The 21,553-nt window shown below is 44.1% G+C and overlaps 1 protein-coding gene across 7 annotated transcripts in view; it reads left to right on the forward strand.

Moving 5' to 3' along the window:
* KIAA1217 (KIAA1217 ortholog) overlaps positions 1 to 21,553 on the forward strand; it is a 392,222-nt gene that overhangs the window by 175,006 nt on the left and 195,663 nt on the right. Inside the window, exon 3 of one of the 7 annotated variants that reach the window (XM_066585322.1) lies at positions 18,039 to 18,119. The exons of the other annotated variants lie outside the window; for them this stretch is intronic. Coding sequence (XP_066441419.1) covers positions 18,039 to 18,119 — 81 coding nt within the window. The remainder of the gene's footprint in view (positions 1 to 18,038; positions 18,120 to 21,553) is intronic. 7 annotated transcript variants of the gene reach the window in all.

The raw sequence follows: 21,553 nt of genomic DNA on the forward strand, positions 1-21,553 counted from the left end.
CTGCTGCGTGGCCCGTCCTTGTATATGCAACCATGTAATACTGCTGCGTGGCCCGTCCTTGTAGATGCACTCATATAATACTGCTGCATGGCCCGTCCTTGTAGATGCACCCATATAATACTGCTGCGTGACCCGTCCTTGTATATGCAACCATGTAATACTGCTGCGTGGCCCGTCCTTGTAGATGCAACCATGTAATACTTCTGCTTGGCCCGTCCTTGTATATGCAACCATGTAATACTGCTGCGTGGCCCGTCCTTGTATATGCAACCATGTAATACTGCTGAGTGGCCCGTCCTTGTAGATGCACCCATATAATACTGCTGCGTGGCCCGTCCTTGTAGATGCACCCATATAGTACTGCTGCATGGCCCGTCCTTGTATATGCAACCATGTAATTCTGCTGCGTGGCCCGTCCTTGTAGATGCAACCATGTAATACTTCTGCGTGGCCCATCCTTGTGGATGCACCCATATAATGCTGCATGGCCCGTCCTTGTGGTTGCACCCATATAATACTGCTGCCTGGTCCGTCCTTGTAGATGCACCCATATAATACTGCTGCCTGGTCCGTCCTTGTAGATGCACCCATATAATACTGCTGCCTGGTCTGTCCTTGTAGATGCACCCATATAATACTGCTGCGTGGCGCGTCCTTTTATATGCAACCATGTAATACTGCTGCATGGCCCGTCCTAGTAGATGCACCCATATAATACTGCTTTGTGGCCCGTCCTAGTAGATGCACCCATATAATACTGCTGCGTGGCCCTTCCTAGTATATGTAGCCATATAATACTGCTGCGTGGCCCGTCCTTGTAGATGCACCCATATAATACTGCTGCCTGGTCCGTCCTTGTAGATGCAGCCATATAATACTGCTGCGCGGCCCGTCCTTGTAGTTGCACCCATATAATACTGCTGCGTGGTCCGTCCTTGTAGATGCACCCATATAATACTGCTGCCTGTTCCGTCCTTGTGGAAGCACCCAAATAATACTGCTGCGTGACCTGTCCTTGTATATGCAACCATATAATACTGCTGCCTGTTCCGTCCTTGTGGAAGTACCCAAATAATACTGCTGCGTGGCCCGTCCATGTAGATGCACCCATATAATACTGCTGCATGGCCCGTTCTTGTAAATGCACCCATATAATACTGCTGCACGGCCCGTCCTAGTAGATGCACCCATATACTACTACTATATGGGCCGTCCTTGTAGATGCACCCATATAATACTTCTGCGTGGCCCGTCCATGTAGATGCACCCATATAATACTTCTGCGTGGCCCGTCCATGTAGATGCACCCATATAATACTGCTTTGTGGCCCGTCCTAGTAGATGCACCCATATAATACTGCTGCGCGGCCCGTCCTAGTAGATGCACCCATATAATACTTCTCCGTGGCCCGTCCATGTAGATGCACCCATACATTATAATACTACTATATGGGCCGTCCTTGTAGATGCACCCATATAATACTTCTGCGTGGCCCGTCCATGTAGATGCACCCATATAATACTTCTGCGTGGCCCGTCCATGTAGATGCACCCATATAACACTGCTGCGCGGCCCGTCCTAGTAGTTGCACCCATATAATACTTCTGCGTGGCCCCGTCCACGTAGATGCACCCATATAATACTACTATATGGGCCGTCCTTGTAGATGCACCCATATAATACTTCTGCGTGGCCCGTCCATGTAGATGCACCCATATAATACTTCTGCGTGGCCCGTCCATGTAGATGCACCCATATAATACTGCTGCGCGGCCCGTCCTAGTAGTTGCACCCATATAATACTGCTGCGTGGCCCGTTCTTGTAGATGCACCCATATAACACTGCTGCGTGGCCCGTCCTAGTAGATGCACCCATATAATACTACTGTACGTGCCGTCCTTGTGGATGCACCCATATAATACTACTATACGGGCCGTCCTTGTAGATGCACCCATATAATACTACTATATGGGCCGTCCTTGTAGATGCACCCATATAATACTACTATACGGGCCGTCCTTGTGGATGCACCCATATAATACTACTATACGGGCCGTCCTTGTAGATGCACCCATATAATACTACTATACGGGCCGTCCTTGTAGATGCACCCACATAATACTACTATACGGGCCGTCCTTGTAGATGCACCCACATAATACTACTATACGGGCCGTCCTTGTAGATGCACCCATATAATACTACTATACGGGCCGTCCTTGTAGATGCACCCATATAATACTACTATACGGGCCGTCCTTGTAGATGCACCCATATAATACTGCTGTCCTTGTAGATGCACCCATATAAAAGTATTCAACTCAGCATTATCATCCACATTTCGCATTCTTATTACATTGATTGCTGTTAGATTGCTCTGTGCAGGACGGTATCTCGGACTCTGGTCAGTCGTTTCTTTCATTTATTCATGAAACTTTAAAATACTGGATGTGGAAGAATGTGCAGGATGATGATCCTCGCAGGGTAAGAGTGGTGCACCCCCCCCCCCCCCCCTCCCCCTTCCCAGTGTGGCCCTATGCTTTTAGAATTCTTTTTTTGCTTTCAGAGTTTTTGTTTTTGTGTTTTTTATTTTTTATTTCCATCGCGCTACTGGTCAAAAGTTTTAGAACATCTGAATTTCTCCAGTTCTTATATTTACACAGTTAATGGCTCCAATGTACTTAGACATGAAAGCATAGAACAAATATACAAGTTAAGATGAATACAAATAATGGATTAACTTTGTTTCTCTTAATTAAACCTAGATTGTGACTCCTCCCAGTCGCCCCTCCCGCTGATAGAACAGCTTTAGGGCTTATTCACACGGGCGTATTTTTCATCAGTATTTTGTGAGCCAAAACCAGCAGCGGGTCCAAAATATGGAAGAAATGCAAATATTTCCATTCTATTTTCTGTCTATACGTTCCACTCCTGGTTTTGGCTCACAAAATACTGATAAAAAATCAGTGTGAATGAGCCCTTCTACCATCAAGGCATTCTTTCTACAATTGCATTCAGATAGTGTTCAGAAATCTTTTCCCAACATTGTTGCAGAAGTTCCCATAAATGTGCTGCACTTGAGGCTCAGTGAGGTTTCAGTCTGGAGACTGTGCAGGCCATTCCATTTTTTGAACTCTACAGACTTCTTCTTGTCTTCTAAAGTAGTTCTGACATAACCTGGAAGTATGTTTTGGATCATTGTCTTGCTGTAATATGAGTCACTGACCAACTAGGCGCACACAAGAGGGTATTGCACGGCATTTCAAAATGCTGTCGTAGCCCTTTATGTCCGGTGTGCCAGTCAGCTTGTGAAAGCCCCAGACCATCAGGCTTCCTCCTCCATGTTTGCCAGCTGGTGTCTCACACTCAGGATCCATCCTTTCATCTCCTTTATTTTGCAGCCTTAGCAGCGGCTTTCTTATTGATACTCCGCCTGTCAAACCCGTTGATAGAAGTTTTCTCTTCACAGCTGAAATGGAAACGTGTTTATGTTGTGCTGCATTAGCTCGTGCTTGAAGTGTTGATGCTGTAAAGCGCCGATTACACAAACTGTTGACTGTCAAACATTTGTCATCACATTTTGTAGTGGACTTTGATTTGCCAGTCCTCTTCCTGTCGCAGTTTCCTCCACTTTCCAAGTGCCTTTTTGTGGTATAAATAACAGTATAGACCTTCTTCTAAGGGCTTATTCAGATGACTGTATATCAGCCAGGTATTCACGCCCGGCCGATATACGGTGTCCCATTCTGTAGGGAGAGGAGGCTGGAAGAGCCAGGAGCAGTGCACTGAGCTCCCGACTCCTCGGCACTATTTGCAATAGGAGGGTTGGGACAGGGGCGGGGCTAAGGCTCAGAATTTAGCTCCGCCCCTATCAGTGCAAATAGTGCCGAGGGGCGGGGCTAAATTCTGAGCCTTAGCCCTGCCCCTGTCCCAACCCTCCCATTGCAAATAGTGCCGAGGCTGTGGAGAGGGGGCGGGAGCTCAGTGCACTGCTCCTGGCTCTTCCAGCCTCCTCCTCCTACAGAGAGGGACACCATATATCGGCCGATATACAGTCATCTGAGTAAGCCGTAAGGGTGTGTTCACACATGCAGGTTTTGTTCAGGGTTTTATGCAGTTTTTGAAGCCAAAACCAAGAGTTGATCCAAAAAAAAGAAGCTGTATCCATCCTTTATTCTTTCTCCCCTCTTATGATCCTCACCTGGTTTTAACTTCAAAAACGGCATCACCTAACCTGAATGTGTGAATGAACCCTTGAAGTTATAATTGTCTGTTGTCTTAATTGCCATTTTCTTGCCATTAGGATAGCAATGTGCTCTGTCTTGAATATGAAAACTGTCCAAATCCTCCCCTAGAGGGTGCTGTAATGCAGTCTGTTGCAACATTGGTTTTATAGTACTAAAAGGTTTGAAAGTAATCTGCCAAAGTTGAGACACCTGTAGGAATAGTTTGCATCCAATTTCAAACCATAATTTGCTTTCTGTGTTGTAAAAGGCCCTTTGGTTGAAATGATAAATGCATAGTGTTTCAGGTTAACTTACTTATGAAAGAAAGATAGATAGATATTAGAGATATAGATATGAGATATTAGATAGATAGATAGAGAGAGAGAGATACGAGATAGATAGATATGACTGAGATAGATAGATAGATAGATATGAGATAGGTAGATAGATATGAGATAGATAGATAGATAGATAGATAGATAGATATGAGATAGATAGAGAGAGAGAGAGAGATACGAGATAGATAGATATGACTGAGATAGATAGATATGAGATAGATAGATAAGAGATAGATAGATAAGAGATAGATAGATATGAGATAGATAGATAGATAGATAGATAGATAGATAGATAGATATGAGATAGATAGAGAGAGAGAGAGAGATACGAGATAGATAGATATGACTGAGATAGATAGATATGAGATAGGTAGATAAGAGATAGATAGATAGATAGATAGATAGATATGAGCTAGATAGATATGAGATAGATAGATATGAGATAGATAGATATGAGATAGATAGATATGAGATAGATTGATATGATATAGGTAGGAGATAGATAGATAGATTGATAGATATGATATAGGTAGGAGATAGATAGATATAAGATACATAGATATGAGATAGATAGATAGATAGATAGATAGATATGAGATAGATAGATATGAGATAGATAGATATGAGATAGATAGATATGAGATAGATAGATATGAGATAGATAGATATGAGATAGATAGATAGATATGGGATAGATAGATATGGGATAGATAGATATGGGATAGATAGATATGAGATAGATAGATATGAGATAGATAGATATGAGATAGATAGATAGATATGAGATAGATAGATATGGGATAGATAGATATGGGATAGATAGATATGAGATAGATAGATATGGGATAGATAGATAGATAACAATACACAGTTAAAAAAACTCTGCGCTGCCAGAGATGGTGAAAATAAAAAGATTCTATGTCTCTATTTTTTCATGTAAAAGATGGTAAACCGACACTTACTTTCTAGGAGGGGGGTATGTAATGCAGAATCCCCCTCCTTGTAGTGAAGACTCCAAATGATTAAACCAATCTTCATACGACCAATATATGAGAAAGATTCTTTCACCGGTTTATTAATCCTTCTTAAAACCTCACTGCCGTGAGTGTAAAACACACACGTGCAGAACAGACAAACACAAATGCCGTACGTGTGCCACACACACGTGTAGAGCGGACAACGCGTTTCAGTACCTCCACGGTACCTTTCTCAAGTCCAAGATTGGACTTGAGAAAGGTACCGTGGAGGTACTGAAACGCGTTGTCCGCTCTACACGTGTGTGTGGCACACGTACGGCATTTGTGTTTGTCTGTTCTGCACGTGTGTGTTTTACACTCACGGCAGTGAGGTTTTAAGAAGGATTAATAAACCGGTGAAAGAATCTTTCTCATATATTGGTCGTATGAAGATTGGTTTAATCATTTGGAGTCTTCACTACAAGGAGGGGGATTCTGCATTACATACCCCCCTCCTAGAAAGTAAGTGTCGGTTTACCATCTTTTACATGAAAAAATAGAGACATAGAATCTTTTTATTTTCACCATCTCTGGCAGCGCAGAGTTTTTTTAACTGTGTATTGTTTTCTTGTTTTTGGGGGCTCTCTACTGGGAACCCCTTTTCACCCTGCAGCTCTCCCTAAGTTGAGGGGATTTGAGATCGGTGACTTCAGAAAGGAACAACAGGACCTTGTGGCGCACATTCCATTTGTTTTTTTAGATAGATAGATAGATAGATAGATATGGGAGATAGATAGATAGATATGAGATAGATATGGGAGATAGATAGATAGATAGATATGAGATAGATAGATAGATAGATAGATATGAGATAGATAGATAGATAGATATGGGATAGATAGATATGGGATAGATAGATATGAGATAGATAGATATGGGATAGATAGATAGATAGATAGATAGATAGATAGATAGATAGATAGATATGGGAGATAGATATGAGATATGAGATAGATAGATAGATAGATATGAGATAGATAGATAGATATGGGATAGATAGATATGGGATAGATAGATATGAGATAGATAGATATGGGATAGATAGATAGATAGATAGATAGATAGATATGGGAGATAGATATGAGATATGAGATAGATAGATAGATAGATAGATAGATAGATAGATAGATAGATAGATATACGGAATAGATAGATAGATAGATAATATGCATAGTTGGCATTGCCTTCAGCACTTGAGGCTTCATGAAACAAGCAAGAACCAGATATGTTAATTATTCCCTGAGATGACAAGAGTGAGGAATGAGGGAAAACAGGTAAAACACGAAGGAAATGTTTTCAGAGACTAGAAGTGACGAGTCCTGGGGGCAAAAACATGAAGAATCTAATGATGGTCTTTGTGTGGGAGATTGTGATAAGGGGAGGAGAGGTTATCGTTACCATCTCAGCCAAACTGGAACTCAACCAAAGAGATTCTGCAGCGGCTGATGGCCGCCGAGCGCCTCGCTGTGTCTGCGGCTCTTGTTCTAGTTGGCTGCTATTTAATCCGATCCTTGAGGAAAGGGCGAAGTTTAATCTACGCTGCTCAAAAACATTACGGGAACGCTTAAGCCCCTCAGTTAAACCCGGAGTCACTTCCACATCAGGGACATCAATCCGTCCCGTCAGGAAGCAGAAGTGATCGGGAATCCCTGCCACCTGCCTTGGTGCAAATGAAAGTGCCAACAGGAGCGTCGGAGAGACAGCAAGACCCCACAAGGGACTGGAGACACTACTTACCTCCTTCCTGACTGATTCTCCTCTAGTTCTGCGTGTTGTTGATGTCCTTGTCACTACTGGTACATGAGGCGTTTCCCAGGGGTGCCCCAAGCTGCCATACTGCTTGTGGCGAAGCATGAAATAGTGACGCCCCTCCACCCCCCAAAATATATGCCACTCATTTTATAGGCATTGAAAGCGCTAATACACAAGATATCCATTTAAACCATTGAGACTTGCCTGAAGTGGCAGAGAAATGGTTGCTCCAGTACAAATGAAGACTCTCATTAGTAGCCCAGGTAGTAATAGCGCCCCCAGCTGGGCAACACCCCAACCAGCACTGAACTTACTTTCTCTGTAGTAGCACTCCAGCGGCAATGGCAACGGCCACCACTACTATGATTATAATGTAACCCCTGATGTCTCCGCTTGGCATCTGCCTGGGGGAAAGGGGCAAGGGTCACGCTCTGATCACAGCCGTGGCGGCCGCCTAGCAGACTGTAGAAGAAGGGAGTAAAATGCTGGTCGGATTTCTGTCGGCTGTCTCACAAGTGATAATATGGCTGGTAAAAAATACTGACCAGGCAGCAAACCGCCTGTGAGGTCCTGCAGACTCAGCTTGCCCCTTGGTAGGGGTGCTACCTGCCGTCCAATCAGGTTGTACCGGTAATCCTGCTCCTCCAGGGCGGCACATGCATACCTGCTGGAGCAAGAAGGTTTGCTGTGTCTCCCAGCACCAAAGCCTGGAGCAGATAGCAGGACACGGTCGGTCCACGAGAATCCTATAAAATGACTTCTAGCGGCTACTGACTAAATGTCCCACGCAGACTCCACGAGGCCCGAGGTCCTGTAGTGGGGGCTTGTGGTCACAGCCCAGCACCAGGCAGCTCCATGGCATCCACCAGTTGTGGGTGGTTTGGAATCGAGCCTCCGCTGGTTGATAACTTTGGCTTCCGGCTGATGTGTCGTTTTGTTCTCAACGTGAATCTTTTATTCATTGGAATGGGCTGTCAGATTTAGCGCTCGTTGACACGGCGGACCGCCTGCGTATTGTTCATGCATGTAATACAGAATGAATGGAAACCATTGACTTTTCATGCAATTTTCAGTCCATATTATGAACCTGTGAGATTTCTGATTGCTCATTTAAATGCATCCGTTGTATGGCCGTGCGGGCTTTATGCGTCTCGCATCGCACGGACACCTCGCCCATGTGAATACCGCTTTAAGTGTTTTCTGCATTTTTTGATCAGTGTAGCTGAAACTGGGAGAAAAAGGAAATCTAAAACTGGACACAGAAGAGAAGAATTTACAAACTTTACGAATCTTTATATTTCCAGTCCAAACGCGTGCGACAATAATTACGGATTGTTATCGCTTCCTGTATGTTCTCTGAATGAATGCCGAAAATACTCCGGCGCTCGCTGGGATAATGCATTGTTAATGCGGCATCTGTGCGGTGACATAGGTCTGCCTGCACCCCCCGTGCCAAGTTGTCATGGTGCCCAGGAATTATTTGGGGAGACCGAGGCGCTTGGCTCAGCGCGGCTGTTAGTCTGCTTGTTCATAGACAACTCTAGAATCTGCTGATCATCGGGTTGATGTTACATGGAGGGGATCACGAGAGCTTCTAGTTCTCTCATCCAATGACTTCATGCCAACTGCTATCTTACTGCCCGTTCTGATTCTGTTTTCTAGTTCTGCCGTCCCCAATCTGTGGCTCTCCGGTTGTTACAAGACTTTAACCCTTATCAAATCCTGACTGCCAAGGCATGGCCTTGGCTACATGTGACCCATGCCGTATACAGGGTGCTGGCCACCAGCTTGTAGGGGGCATCAGGCAGATGTAAACTGGGAGCCAACACCCTCCTTAGCTGCACCTGGCCCGGTGATTGTGCATGCAACAGCATCTTGTGGAGCCACATAAATCATCCTCCTCCCGGCTCTGTCTCCTCCCCTCCGATGTTCTGCTCTAAGTCCATAAGCACCCCTGCAACACAACTGCTACTGTATTTATGTTATCAGGTTGGTTTTTGGGCTGTATTTATTTTATAAGCTTGGTTCTGGTGCTGTATTTATGTTATAGGTTTGGTTTTAGGGCAGTATTTATCTTATCAGGTTGGTTCTGGTACTGTATTTATGTTACAGGCTTGGTTCTGGTACTGTATTTATTACAGGCTTGGTTCTGGTACTGTATGTTACAGGCTTGGTTCTGCTGCTGTGTTTATGTTACAGGCGTGGTTCTGGTACTGTATGTTATGAGTTTCGTTCTAGTTCTGTGTTTGTTACATGCTTGGTTCTGGTACTGTATGTTACGAGCTTGGTTCTGGTACTGTATGTTATGAGTTTCGTTCTAGTTCTGTGTTTGTTACATGCTTGGTTCTGGTACTGTATTTGTTATGAGCTTGGTTCTGGTGCTTTATTTCTGTTATGAGCTCAGTTCAAGCACGGTATATCTTCACTGAGCTTTATATAGTTTTTTTTCTTATGTCGGGTGCAGTGAGGGGCAAAAAAATCAGCACAGGGTGCTATCTAAAGTAAGGCCGCCACTATTGACCTTCACTGGCGCTGTTCTAAGTGATTCTAGCTTTTTGTCCCACCCACATATAAATGATAAATCCAGGGCTCAGATGACCATCTGGGGATTGTAGCCTGTGACCTGTAATGCCCAGAAGTCTACTAGTTTTGAGATATCCATAGACATATTCTGATTGGTTCTCAGCTGCGAGACGCCTTTATCACTTATGGATGCCACCAGAAATCCAATCTTGTGATCTTGGGGCAAAACAACCTGAACATTCGAGTTTAATCCAATGTCTGTAGGGACCTCATTGTCGGCGTCTCCTCTACAATTCAATAATAATAATCATCTCTATTTATATAGCGCCAACATATTCCGCAGCCCTTACAATACAGGGGAACAGAAACAAAACCGTGGTTACATGTAGTAATCAGCTGATGGGGACAGTAGGGGTGCGGGGCCACAACGAGCTTATATACTACAGATAATGGGGGGATACAGAAGATAAAAGGCTGGAGATGTGCAGGTATGGCGGGATGGAGAGTGAGGGATGCTATACACATAGGCAATTGTCAGACATAAGCCGTGTGGTGGTTGATTCGTTGTGTCTGCCAGGGCGGTTGTTTACGGCTTGCAGGGATTGCAGTCAGAGAAAACTAAAAAAAATCCTAGAATCTTGCAGTTCTCACTATAACCACTAAGCCTAATAAGAGTCTGATAGGTGACATCTTTATATATAGATAATACACGATCCACCATTCACAGTAGGTGATGTCACAGCTCACCCCCTCCCCCTCCCTGCATACTGACCACAAGCCTAATAATAGTCTGACAATTCCTGTTCTGTACAGAAAACTTCTCAGCTGTCATCTCATTATCATCACAGGCAGGATTACACTGAGAGGTGACACCTAAATATAGATAACACAGGATCAACCATTCACAATAGGTGATGTCACAGCTCACCCCCTCCCCTACTTGCACACTGACCACTAGGCCTAATAATAGTCTGACACTTCCTGTTCTGTAGAGAAAACTTCTCAGCCATCATCTCATTATCATCACAGGCAGGATTACACTGGTAGGTGACACCTATATATAGATAACACAGGAGCCACCATTCACAATAGGTGATGTCACAGCTCACCTCCTTCCCTCCCTGCACACTGACCACTAAGCCTAATAATAGTCTGACAATTCCTGTTCTGTAGAGAAAACTTCTCAGCCGTCATCTCATCATCATCACAGGCAGGATTACACTGAGAGGTGACACCTATATATAGATAACATAGGATCCACCATTCACAATAGTCACAGCTCACCTCCTCCCCCTCCCTGCACAGACAGGATTACACTGAGAGGTGACACCTATATATAGATAACACATGATCCACCATTCATAATAGTCACAGCTCACCTCCTCCCCTCCCTGTACAGGCAGGATTACACTGAGAGGGGACACCTATTCTCTTAGACAACTTATATGGATATTTCTGCCGCTCTCTCTAGGTTGGTGAAGACGGAGTAAATGGGAAAATAATATAAAGTGATGAATGATGGCGCGACGCTCAGGATAATGTGACTAAATCAGTGGGAAGCAGCAACTTTACTGCCGCGGCGCGTGTTTTATGGAGATGCATAAATACATTGTGGCGGCGTCTCCCCCTTCTTGTTCCTCTGACATCCGTCCTGCGGCGTCTGTTACCTACATTTCTCTTCTGCCAATCAAAACTTGTCTATTTTATGTGTAATAACGTGAACTGTGACGTACTGACAGGTCGGCATCAGACACAACGCTGACAGCTTGCCGCTCGCTCCGGCATTTTAACCCCTTGAGGAGCAGAGTTTTTTTTTTTCGTTTTTTTCACCCCACCTTCTAAAAGCCGGAATGCTTTCATTTTTCCATTCACAAAGCCCTATGAGCGCTCGCTTCTTGCCGGACGGTTTGTATTTTTTAATGGTTCCATTTAAATTACCATATAATGCACAGAAAAGCTTTTTTTTAGCTTTTACAACATTCACTGTGCAGTGAAACTGATGTGTGCACTTTGTTCTGAGGGTCAGTACCATTGCTGTGATACCGAAATTATATTGTTTTTTAGATGTTTTTCGATTTTTGAAAAGTAAAATAAATTAAAAAATTTATTAAACAAAAATTCTTTTTTAGCGCCAAATTCTGAGACTCCTAAGTTTTGTATGTTTTCCCTGATTGGGCCGTGTGGAGGCTCGATATACGTGGGGTGAGCTGTGGCTGCTGTTACTTCTATTGGAGTTTTTTGGGAGCCCGGATACCAAAAATACCCACAATTCTGGTATTCCATCCTATTTTTTTTCGGAATTATAAATATTGTGATATTTTAATAGTTCCAACTTTTCCGTAAATTGTGATGCCAAAAGTAGGTTTTTTTAATTGTTTAGATTTTTTTATGGAGATAATGGGAAAAGGGTTCTTCTTAACTTTAAAGACTTTCTAATTTTTTTACGGTTAAAAAAACTGTATTAAATCTCCCTTTATTACTACAGGGGACTTGAACTTACAATCATGTGACTGCTAGTACTATATACTACAGTACATCCGTATTGCAGTAGGTAGTGATTTTTGATGCTTCCTTTCAAGCCCTGCCAAGGCATCCGTGCATGGCACACCTTGGAGCCTTATGGAGACTCTAGGCTGCCATGCTAGGCCATCGGCACCCCTTGGTTGCATTATCGTATTGGTAGCGATGCCGATGGGGCGCAGGAAGATGCCCTACCTCTAAAGATCTAAACTGTTACAACTGCAGTCAGAACTAACTCTGATCACGGCCATCACTGGTGGTTTAAGCTGTCAGAAATAGCTGATAACCGCCGTGTATGGAGTGGACTCGACTCCTGAGCCCCGGTTCATACACACTTTATGACCGCCTGATGTAAATTTACATTAGGCGGTCATGAAGGGGATAAAGGAATTCCGTCAGCTAAAGTTATGGGGTCATAGGAGCTAAAGTGCTGAGTCCAGAGATCTGACCACCATACTTATTTTCCTCATCAGTCCCCCACTATTTACTTGCGTAGCCACGGCTGCGCGTGTCACAGGTGATGGTATGGCGATGCAAGGGTCAGGATATGAGGCAGCAGATGAAGTATCCAAATCGTTAACAATTGGGTAGCAAGTCAATAATTGGCTTATCATGATACACTGAACACAATATACAGTAACAAAAGCTAAACAGCATCACTAATACTCAGCCAATACTAGTATAGTCTTACAGATATATAGATTACGTAACGCACTGGTCACTAAAGCCGACTTTCTATTATTCCCCTGTCAAACATCTCAGTCTGTAAATAAGGGGCTAGCTGATGTAACAGATCTGTTGCCGAACTAGTTGTATCCTTAATGGTGGGCACACCTAAAGCCTCAGCGGGGGTCGGCCTCACTTACAGTTTGATCCATGGTAGTCGCAGCATCTACTGACCTGAGCTCTCCCATAGTGTTGTCTAGGGTTGGAAATGCAACTCTTCGCTCCTTTTTCCATATCCTTTCTGATGCTGGTTGATCCTCCCACTCTCTGGGCCGTTGCGATCCTGCTCATTCTCTTTTGCTGCTTTCTGTGAAATTTGCATATAAACTCCTGGAAGTTGCATATAAAGTGGCTTTGGTAGAGCTCTTGGATATTGACTAACCAGCATAATATATCATTAGAGCTCTGTATAACACTCTGAGGTCACCTAGGAGGGCATCTAAGTACTCTTGAGCTGTTTGAAGGCAAAAGTTAATGAAGAAAAAAAGAAAGAACTCGCAAAAGAAGGAAAAGAGGGGGAAATAGTGAAGAAGGAAAACAAGGAAATAGAAGGAAAAGTAAGAAGAAGGCAAAGGAGGAAAATTATTTTTTTATTTTCCTTTTATTGTTCTTCTCTTTTCATCTTTGTCTTCCTTTTCCTTCTTCTTCTCCTACGTTTTGCTTATCTTCTTCTTTTTCCTTCTTTTCCTTTAATGAGCTAAGTTCACTATTTAATAGTTGCTCACAACATGCTGGAAAACTGTTGACATGCTGAAATTCTCATCTCAACCACTAGGTGGCCATAATAGTCAAATATAGGATAAACATCTCCTAGCAGAGTGTTGGGAAGTCATGTTTTTTTTCTAAGCAGCTGATCTTGTGATGCACATCTTTAGATCTGTGAAGCTAAGAGGAAAGGTAGGAAGGACACCTCTGGACATTGCCAAAATTTATGAAAAGTCTGGGAAATCTTACAAAAGAATGGAAAGCTTTAGTGACAGCTCTAAGAAAGCAAGAGTCTCATCCACCGCGGATTCTAGTTAAATTTCGGATATATTTTTAATACAGGCTCGCCATTTACGGCAGAAACCAACTGTATCTGTATGTGGAGCACAATGGCTGCCGTGTGATGGGGTCTGTGAGCCTGCCAGATTGTGTTCTCGCTTCTCAGTAAGACTGTGTCTGGAAAGCTATCACAAAGGATCTCTATTAATACCGCGACAATGCCGGCGATATAAATAAGGTTATCTGAGCTAATACAATACGCCTCGTACAAAGGAGAACAGGTAGAGTCTGGATTAGTGTAGAAGCAGAAACACAATTAACACATACAAAGAAAAGACACCAACTACTGAATGATATCAAAAAGGATTTAGCGGCACAATCCCTCTCTGAGACACTTCCTATACAATGTAACAAACGTCAGCTGAAAGTAACAATGTAGTCAGAGCAAAGCAGATGGAACGGCTGCCGCTCCTTACATTGATCTGTTAACATTCTGCATGTTTAGCTATTAAAGTGTTAATGGACTAATTAGAGCCAGCGCTCATTCATAGAAGCCCAGCAATATACTAACATCACATTCACTATGCAGCTTCCCCCCCCCCCCCCCCCCCCTGTATATACAAGTCACTTAGTGTTAACTCGGTTAGTTATGCCTTTCTATCTGAAACTCCCGGCCTCTTTTTCCTCAGATGGTCATGTGATCTCAGTTCTGACCGTCTCTGATCTACTTGGGGTTATGTGTTGAGTTTCTAGTCAGTTTCTCAGTCTGTGTGATGCTGTTACATGGATCTACTACAGAAACTACATAGAATATAAATATTGACACTCCTATCACAGTTACTGATGATGATCACACACCTCCTGTCACACAAGTATAATAGAAGAGATCACAGCTCATCCTCCTGACTGTATACTTGTAGCTTATTTAGGTGAATATAGAAGGTAATGATAATTAAACTGTTTCCCCTGCAGGCAGAAATGGTACAGCCTCTAGCTAATGTTGTGTTGTTGATGCATCACGGGATGATATGAAAGTGAAAGTAAAAAAATCTCAGCATTAAGATGGTGCCTGATAAGCATCAGACAGGGGGCTACACTGCATGGAAGTGGCTACAATACACAGAGGAGACCTACAGAGTGTGACAGGCAATCATATAAGGGGGATAGGGATGGAAAAATGTCTTTTCAGCAGAGTGGACCTTTAATTGTACATATATTGAGGAGGTATTGGATCTATAATGGATTTTTCACACAAGCAAGTCTGGTACATCCGGATGGGCAGCACACAGGCATTGTCCATGAATCTGTTGGTTTTAATCGACTACTCTTGTTGGTGGATTGCATTACATGTTGCCATTTTTCGCATGCGGATAATTCGTTTGTGTGAAAGAAGCAAATGTGTAAATTGAAGAGGTTTTCCAACCAGAGCCCCATACATAGTAATACCTCTGACAGGCTCTATGATTGCTCCGTCCAGCTTCTCGTCTGCCCAGTGATAGCCGGGTTCCCCTTATGTCATTTGCTCCTAGACTCTCACTAAGTTGGCACTGGTGATTGCTCAGTGGCTGGAAGGACACGGGGAACATTCAGCGCTCCTTCGTTGTGACGTACAGTTCTGACTCATGGTAGTAATCCAGCATGCGGCTATGATGCAGCAGATGGAGTAACCAAAGTTTATAATATTTATCGATAAACATATAAATGAAGAATAACGGTATAGCAATAATGGTTACACAAAAGATGTTGCATCTGGGTGAACAAGATCACGTGATTGGGTGGTAGACCAAAAGAATTTGGGTCATTGAAACAGAATATGCATTTACCATTAGTCTATCTCATGCTACACATGAGAATAGCAACAGGTTACAAAGTAACTGGACAACATATTTAACTGCTATGTGACAGCGTTCATGCAAAATCCCATGTACTGCAGTGCTGGCGTGGCGATGAGCCGTGAGCGGACCGCACCTGCATGAGGGGAACCTACTGAATACAAAAATTGCTCTGGGACATAATTGGTTAAATCTGCCACATATCACTTTCTGCTGTTGATCTTTACTAAGATGTCAACCCTTCTGATGTAGAGGGGTCCAAGGGGTGATGCTTCTCCTTGTGGTGAGTACAACAGGAGAGAGCACCACAGAGGTGTAGGGCCATGCAATGCTCCCTGGGAAAAAGCTATGCAAATAAGAGACATTATAATCCTGCACAGCACCACCTATAGGAAGGTAGCTAACCTATGAGGTAATATCCAATATCAACCCATAGGGTAACTACCTTCCAACAGGTGGTGCTGTGGAGGATTATTCCATCTATCATTTGCATGATGTAGAGGGGTCATATCCCCAGTGAGAGCCTGTTTGCTGTGAATGGAGGTTGGTGGGCAGAAGAGATCTCTGGCCGAACCCCCCCCCCCCCCCCAACCCAAAAAAAAAAAGTTTCCATAGACTTTAAGACAAGAAGATATATTGTACATTGGAAATATTATGAATGTTATCAAAACAAGTCTTTGGCTCCAATGTTGATGCTCTTCTGTCTCGTCTCCAATCTTCACATCTGGGATCTTCTGGCTCTTATTGGAATGCACTTAATTTCCATTACAAGTTTCACCTTTCCTTCCCTGCGGGGGGGGGGGGGGGGGGGGGGGAGTCAAGGGATCTGCCGGCCACTTATCAAGTTCAGGACTTCTTCCTTTATGTACAGTTGGTAATGGAGTTCTCCTTCCTCGCCTCCTCTGCTATCACCCTCCTTCCGTCAGCGCCCCCTCCAGTGGTTCTCGTATTCCGTTTCGCATGTGTTTTCCTTCCCTGATAAATAGTCGTCTGGTATTTCCCTGCTTACTTGGCACTAAACTGTGCAAACAGGAATAAGCTGCGAGGCTAAAGTAGCAGGCGGTACTTGAATCCATAAAGCCTAGTGGTATTCTCGTATGTACAGCGCAGATGTCGCTGTACACGCCGGCCACAGTCACCCATACAGCCCTGTAGCCGGGGAGTCCGCCGTGGAATGGGACTTTAGTTTTTTCTAATTACATGCAAAATTTTGTGCTGATTAATTGCTTATTATAACTTTATCAGTCGGAGCTCCAAATCGCTTGCGTGTATGTGAGGGGGCAGGGGGTAAGGGCTGAGGTAGGTCCCTGCCCTTTGTGGATGCTCAGGCTGGATCGGTCAGTGGGCGGGGGGTCATCTCCGTTGGAGACCAGGGTGACACCAATACAAGGATCATGGCGCTCTTATCTGCATAGGCAGTAAGCAGAGTCATTAATCCCTCGTGACCGAGTTCGGTCATGATAATATATATATATTATGATGGGAGGGCGCCATCTAACCGCAGGTCAGCGCTGCCTTTAAATCATTTTTAACTCCTAGTATGTTCAGGATATTTCCCCGAATTACCAAGCAGTGGTTAAATTAATATTTTTTACCTTATAACGAACTGGATACTTATTTCATGAAGAGTGTTGGCGTTCTAGTGGCTCTTCCCGCCTTGCTCCCCTTATAATTGCAAGCATAAGAGGGTCATTGAGCGCCATTCATACAGATGATCCGCTGAGTGCCGCGCACGCCACTCAGCAGCTCCGATAAGTGACATTATCACAATAAGTGGTGAGACTAGTACGCTGGTAAGTGTTTTATACACTGAATGTGTTGACTGACAGACATGAAGTGTGATGTGCCACCTGCGGAACCACGAGCGCAACAAACAAGCGTCTGCTATTAATTCCCCGCCGCACAGTTGTATTGTGTGAGCATGCAAGATAATATTGACCCCCGAATTCATCTACACATCACGTTACTCCAACACTTGTAATCCACATTGACTTTGTCTGTGACTTGCCTTTATTTAGTCCCATTGTGGGATGATGGCGCGATAAGGAGCCCCAACAACTCTTCTTATTTTGCCGCTACAAATTGCCTCTTTCTCTTTTGTCTTCCTCTCCATCTGCAGGCTGTGCGGGCCATGCTCGCCTCGCTCCATTCAGAACTTGACATTCAAAGGTACTTGATGAAAATTGAATCCTCGCAGAGAGTTAGTACATTATTCCTTTCTCACGTTTTATTTTATGCTTTATTGCGGCCTGATGTTTTCTCTTCTAACCGCGTGGAGTTTGCAGTGTGAACGCGCCGGCTAACACGGGGAGGGTGCATGACTTACAGGTAATGAAGTGTGCCGTTCTCTAACAATGACGATTCCTCGCTTTGCCCTCTCCATCATGTGCTTTAAAATTCCTTCTGAGTCCGGTTTCATACCGCCGAGAAAATTGTGCAAGATTTGTACACACAAATTGTGCACAAATATGAGTCCCAGTCTTTTGAATGGGCTTGCAGCAACCGAGTCATGAGGCACATGCTGACGAGCTGGCGGGGTAGAGATGGTGGCTCTACCAAACTTCTCCCCAGAGGGAAGCGTACAGCCTCAGCCAAGGCACCGATAGGCCTCTTCCAGGCAATGCTGGGACAGCGGTTACCTGTATAGTGGTGTAGTGGACTTGAGAAGTTGTCACTCATGACGTCACCGTTCCTTCACACCGTTGGTTGTGAGTCCACACACGGTTATATTTGAATATCTCCATCACTAGGAACTGGCAGTGACTGGAACTTTAATGCAAACTTCACACACCAGTGCAGGAAGAACAGTTTAGAAAAGGTCAGGGAGGAGAACACAGGATGACACAGGGCCTACAGTCCTAATTATCTGTATGACTCCACTCCTGGACATACACACTCCAGGACACAGGATGACACTGGGCCTACAGGCTGAGTTATCTGTAAGGCTCCGCTTCTGGACATACACTCCGGAGGTGGACAAAACACTCTGCTAACACTCACTTGTGGTTATTAGCTTGAACACTGCACTGCGGGCTCCTTTCTCCACTCACTCTCTTGGTAGGAGTCCTGGGATAGGGACATCTGGATACCCCTCCTCAGCTTCCATTGTTCACCACATGAGGGTTGAAGGTATCCACATGCGGCCAGCACTCTCCCTCCACACTCTAGCGTTGAAGCAATGAAACGTTCCCTCTGACTCCTTGCAGACATTTATATCATACAATATCATGTGACCAGACAGTTTGATACAATTTCCAGACATTTCACAGACATTCACAGACATTAACCACTCACGTGCTGCAGCTGTGCAATATACATAACTAAAGACAGGACAATTTGCACAGTACATCCACACTGACATGACATATATGACTATTATGGAGGGGCCAGATATATAGACTTCGGACCACTACAGGGTCATACACATGAGCGATGTAGGATACAAGTCACGGCACGTCCTATCACTGGACCTGACCTCTCATCTGTTTTCAATGAGGATGTTGGCAGCACCGCACTGCATGATAGGTGCGATGCAAGGTGTCCCAACTGAAAACCATGGGCGATGCGATCAGCAGCGGTGGAGGATCTCTACTTCCCCGAAGTGATGCAAAGTGGTTTTGATATAAAAAGGCCTTACATCGGCGGGGGAATTGCATGTTAGTGAGCGCGATATTGGCTTACGATTCACAGCCTGATACCGCGCTCACCCGTGTGAAGTTAGCCCGAGTAAGATGTAGCTGCTATTTGGACAGCTGGGTGAGAAGAAGTAAGACTACGGTTCACGCCGTCGCTGGGATGACCTGCGCCTGACGCAGTGTATTTCATGGATCTCTCCCCTTATGATGTCCTATGTAGTGCCCAAATAACACAATTGTACCATCACATCGCCCGAATAATACCGTCATATTGCGCCCAGATAAGACAATCGTACGATGCTGAAGTAATTTCATCATGTTGTGTTCAAATACTGCAACCAAGAAGTCCCTGAATGACACAATTGCAGAGTACCCGATGGTAAGATCATGCACTGCCCAAAAACGTAACTCTTAGGCTAGCTTCACACTTGCGATAAAATCATGCAATTTTCACCCAATGCGAGACTCAGTGAAAACACAGAACTATGAAACCAATGATTTTTCAATGGTTTCCTTCACATTTGCGACATTTTTACTCATGTTTCCCAATGGAGCCTCGTTTTTATCACATTGCACAGCACAAACTTGCGATTTTCTTTATACGACGCGTTTTTAACATTAGAAAGTCCTAATGATTTTCATGCACAAAATCGCCCGAGAAAAGCGGCAGTAATGTTTTTGCGAAGAAAAGCAGCGCTGACGCTCTAAAAGTGCAGGAAAAAAGATTTTCTCGGCGATATTGTGATAACTCATGTGGAACTACTCTCCAGCTTACTTCACACAGGCGAGCGCGATATGGATCCGTGAATTCTACCCCCATATCACGCTCCCCACCATGTGAAATCCCATGTGGTACGCAAATACCCTGTTTCCCTAAAAATAAGACCTTGTCCGAAACTAAGCCCTACTCTGATTTTTTTAAAGGATTTTCAGGGAGGCTTGGGATATTAGACCTACCCTGAAAATAAGCCGTAGCTGCAGTCCTTGGCCGCTCGCAGAAGATCGCTTCCTGGTTACGGGATTCATAAATCCCGCCTCCAGAAAGCGATGGCTCTGATTGGTTGCAACACTTGATGAATCAATGCAATGGCTGTGATTGATAGATTCAGTGCTGCCCTGACTGGATGAGCAGCGCTCGAGAACCAATCACAGCCTCAACGTTGTGGAGGAAGGATTTATGAATTGGCCAATAAATGCCCCGGCTCAGCCAATTCATAAATCCTGCCTCCACAATACAATAGCTGTGATTGGTTCTCGAGCGCTGCTCAGCCAATCACAGGGATGTGGACTAAGCCTGCTAGGTAAGTATAATAAGACCTTCCCCGAAAATAAGACCTAGTGCCCCTTTTGGGGGAAAAGTAATATACGAGAGGGTCTTATTTGAGGGGAAGCATGGTAGTACAATCATACTGAACAGAAATAATCTAATCTTACGGTGCCCAAGTAGTACAAGCACATGGTTCCCGTGTCAGAGTACGATGGCGTGACTATCATTATACAACTAGTATTTGGGGGGACATTTCCTGGGATCCGCATGCTGCCTACTTCCCAGTATTAGATGTCATCAGATAGATGACTGAAGGTCCGCATGCTTCCCAGTATTAGATGTCATCAGATAGATGACTGAAGGTCCGCATGCACATTAGACAAAAGTCATCCAAATCCATCAATTTCGGCCGGACTTGCTGTAAGTGTATGAGGGTCTCCCAACCTTCCGGTCAGTTGCGTTTCAACACTAGAACATTATTACTGGTATTTAGGGTATCTCTGTCCTGGGGACCCCCTAAATCTATTTTGCACCGACCTGCTACATAAAGTTATCCGGTTGTTTTTGCATATACTGTAGAAACAAGACCTCCAAAGATGGCGGAATTGCTTTTTTTTTCCTATTTCACTCCCCTTGGAAATTCGTAAATGTTTTTCAGTACATTATCTGGTCCATCACTGGGGAATATAGATAAGGGAGATGGAATAAAACCTCCACAGTGCCACCTACTGA

The sequence above is a fragment of the Eleutherodactylus coqui genome, chromosome 12 (genome assembly GCF_035609145.1).
Source record: "Eleutherodactylus coqui strain aEleCoq1 chromosome 12, aEleCoq1.hap1, whole genome shotgun sequence".
In the NCBI taxonomy this organism is placed as follows: domain Eukaryota; kingdom Metazoa; phylum Chordata; class Amphibia; order Anura; family Eleutherodactylidae; genus Eleutherodactylus; species Eleutherodactylus coqui.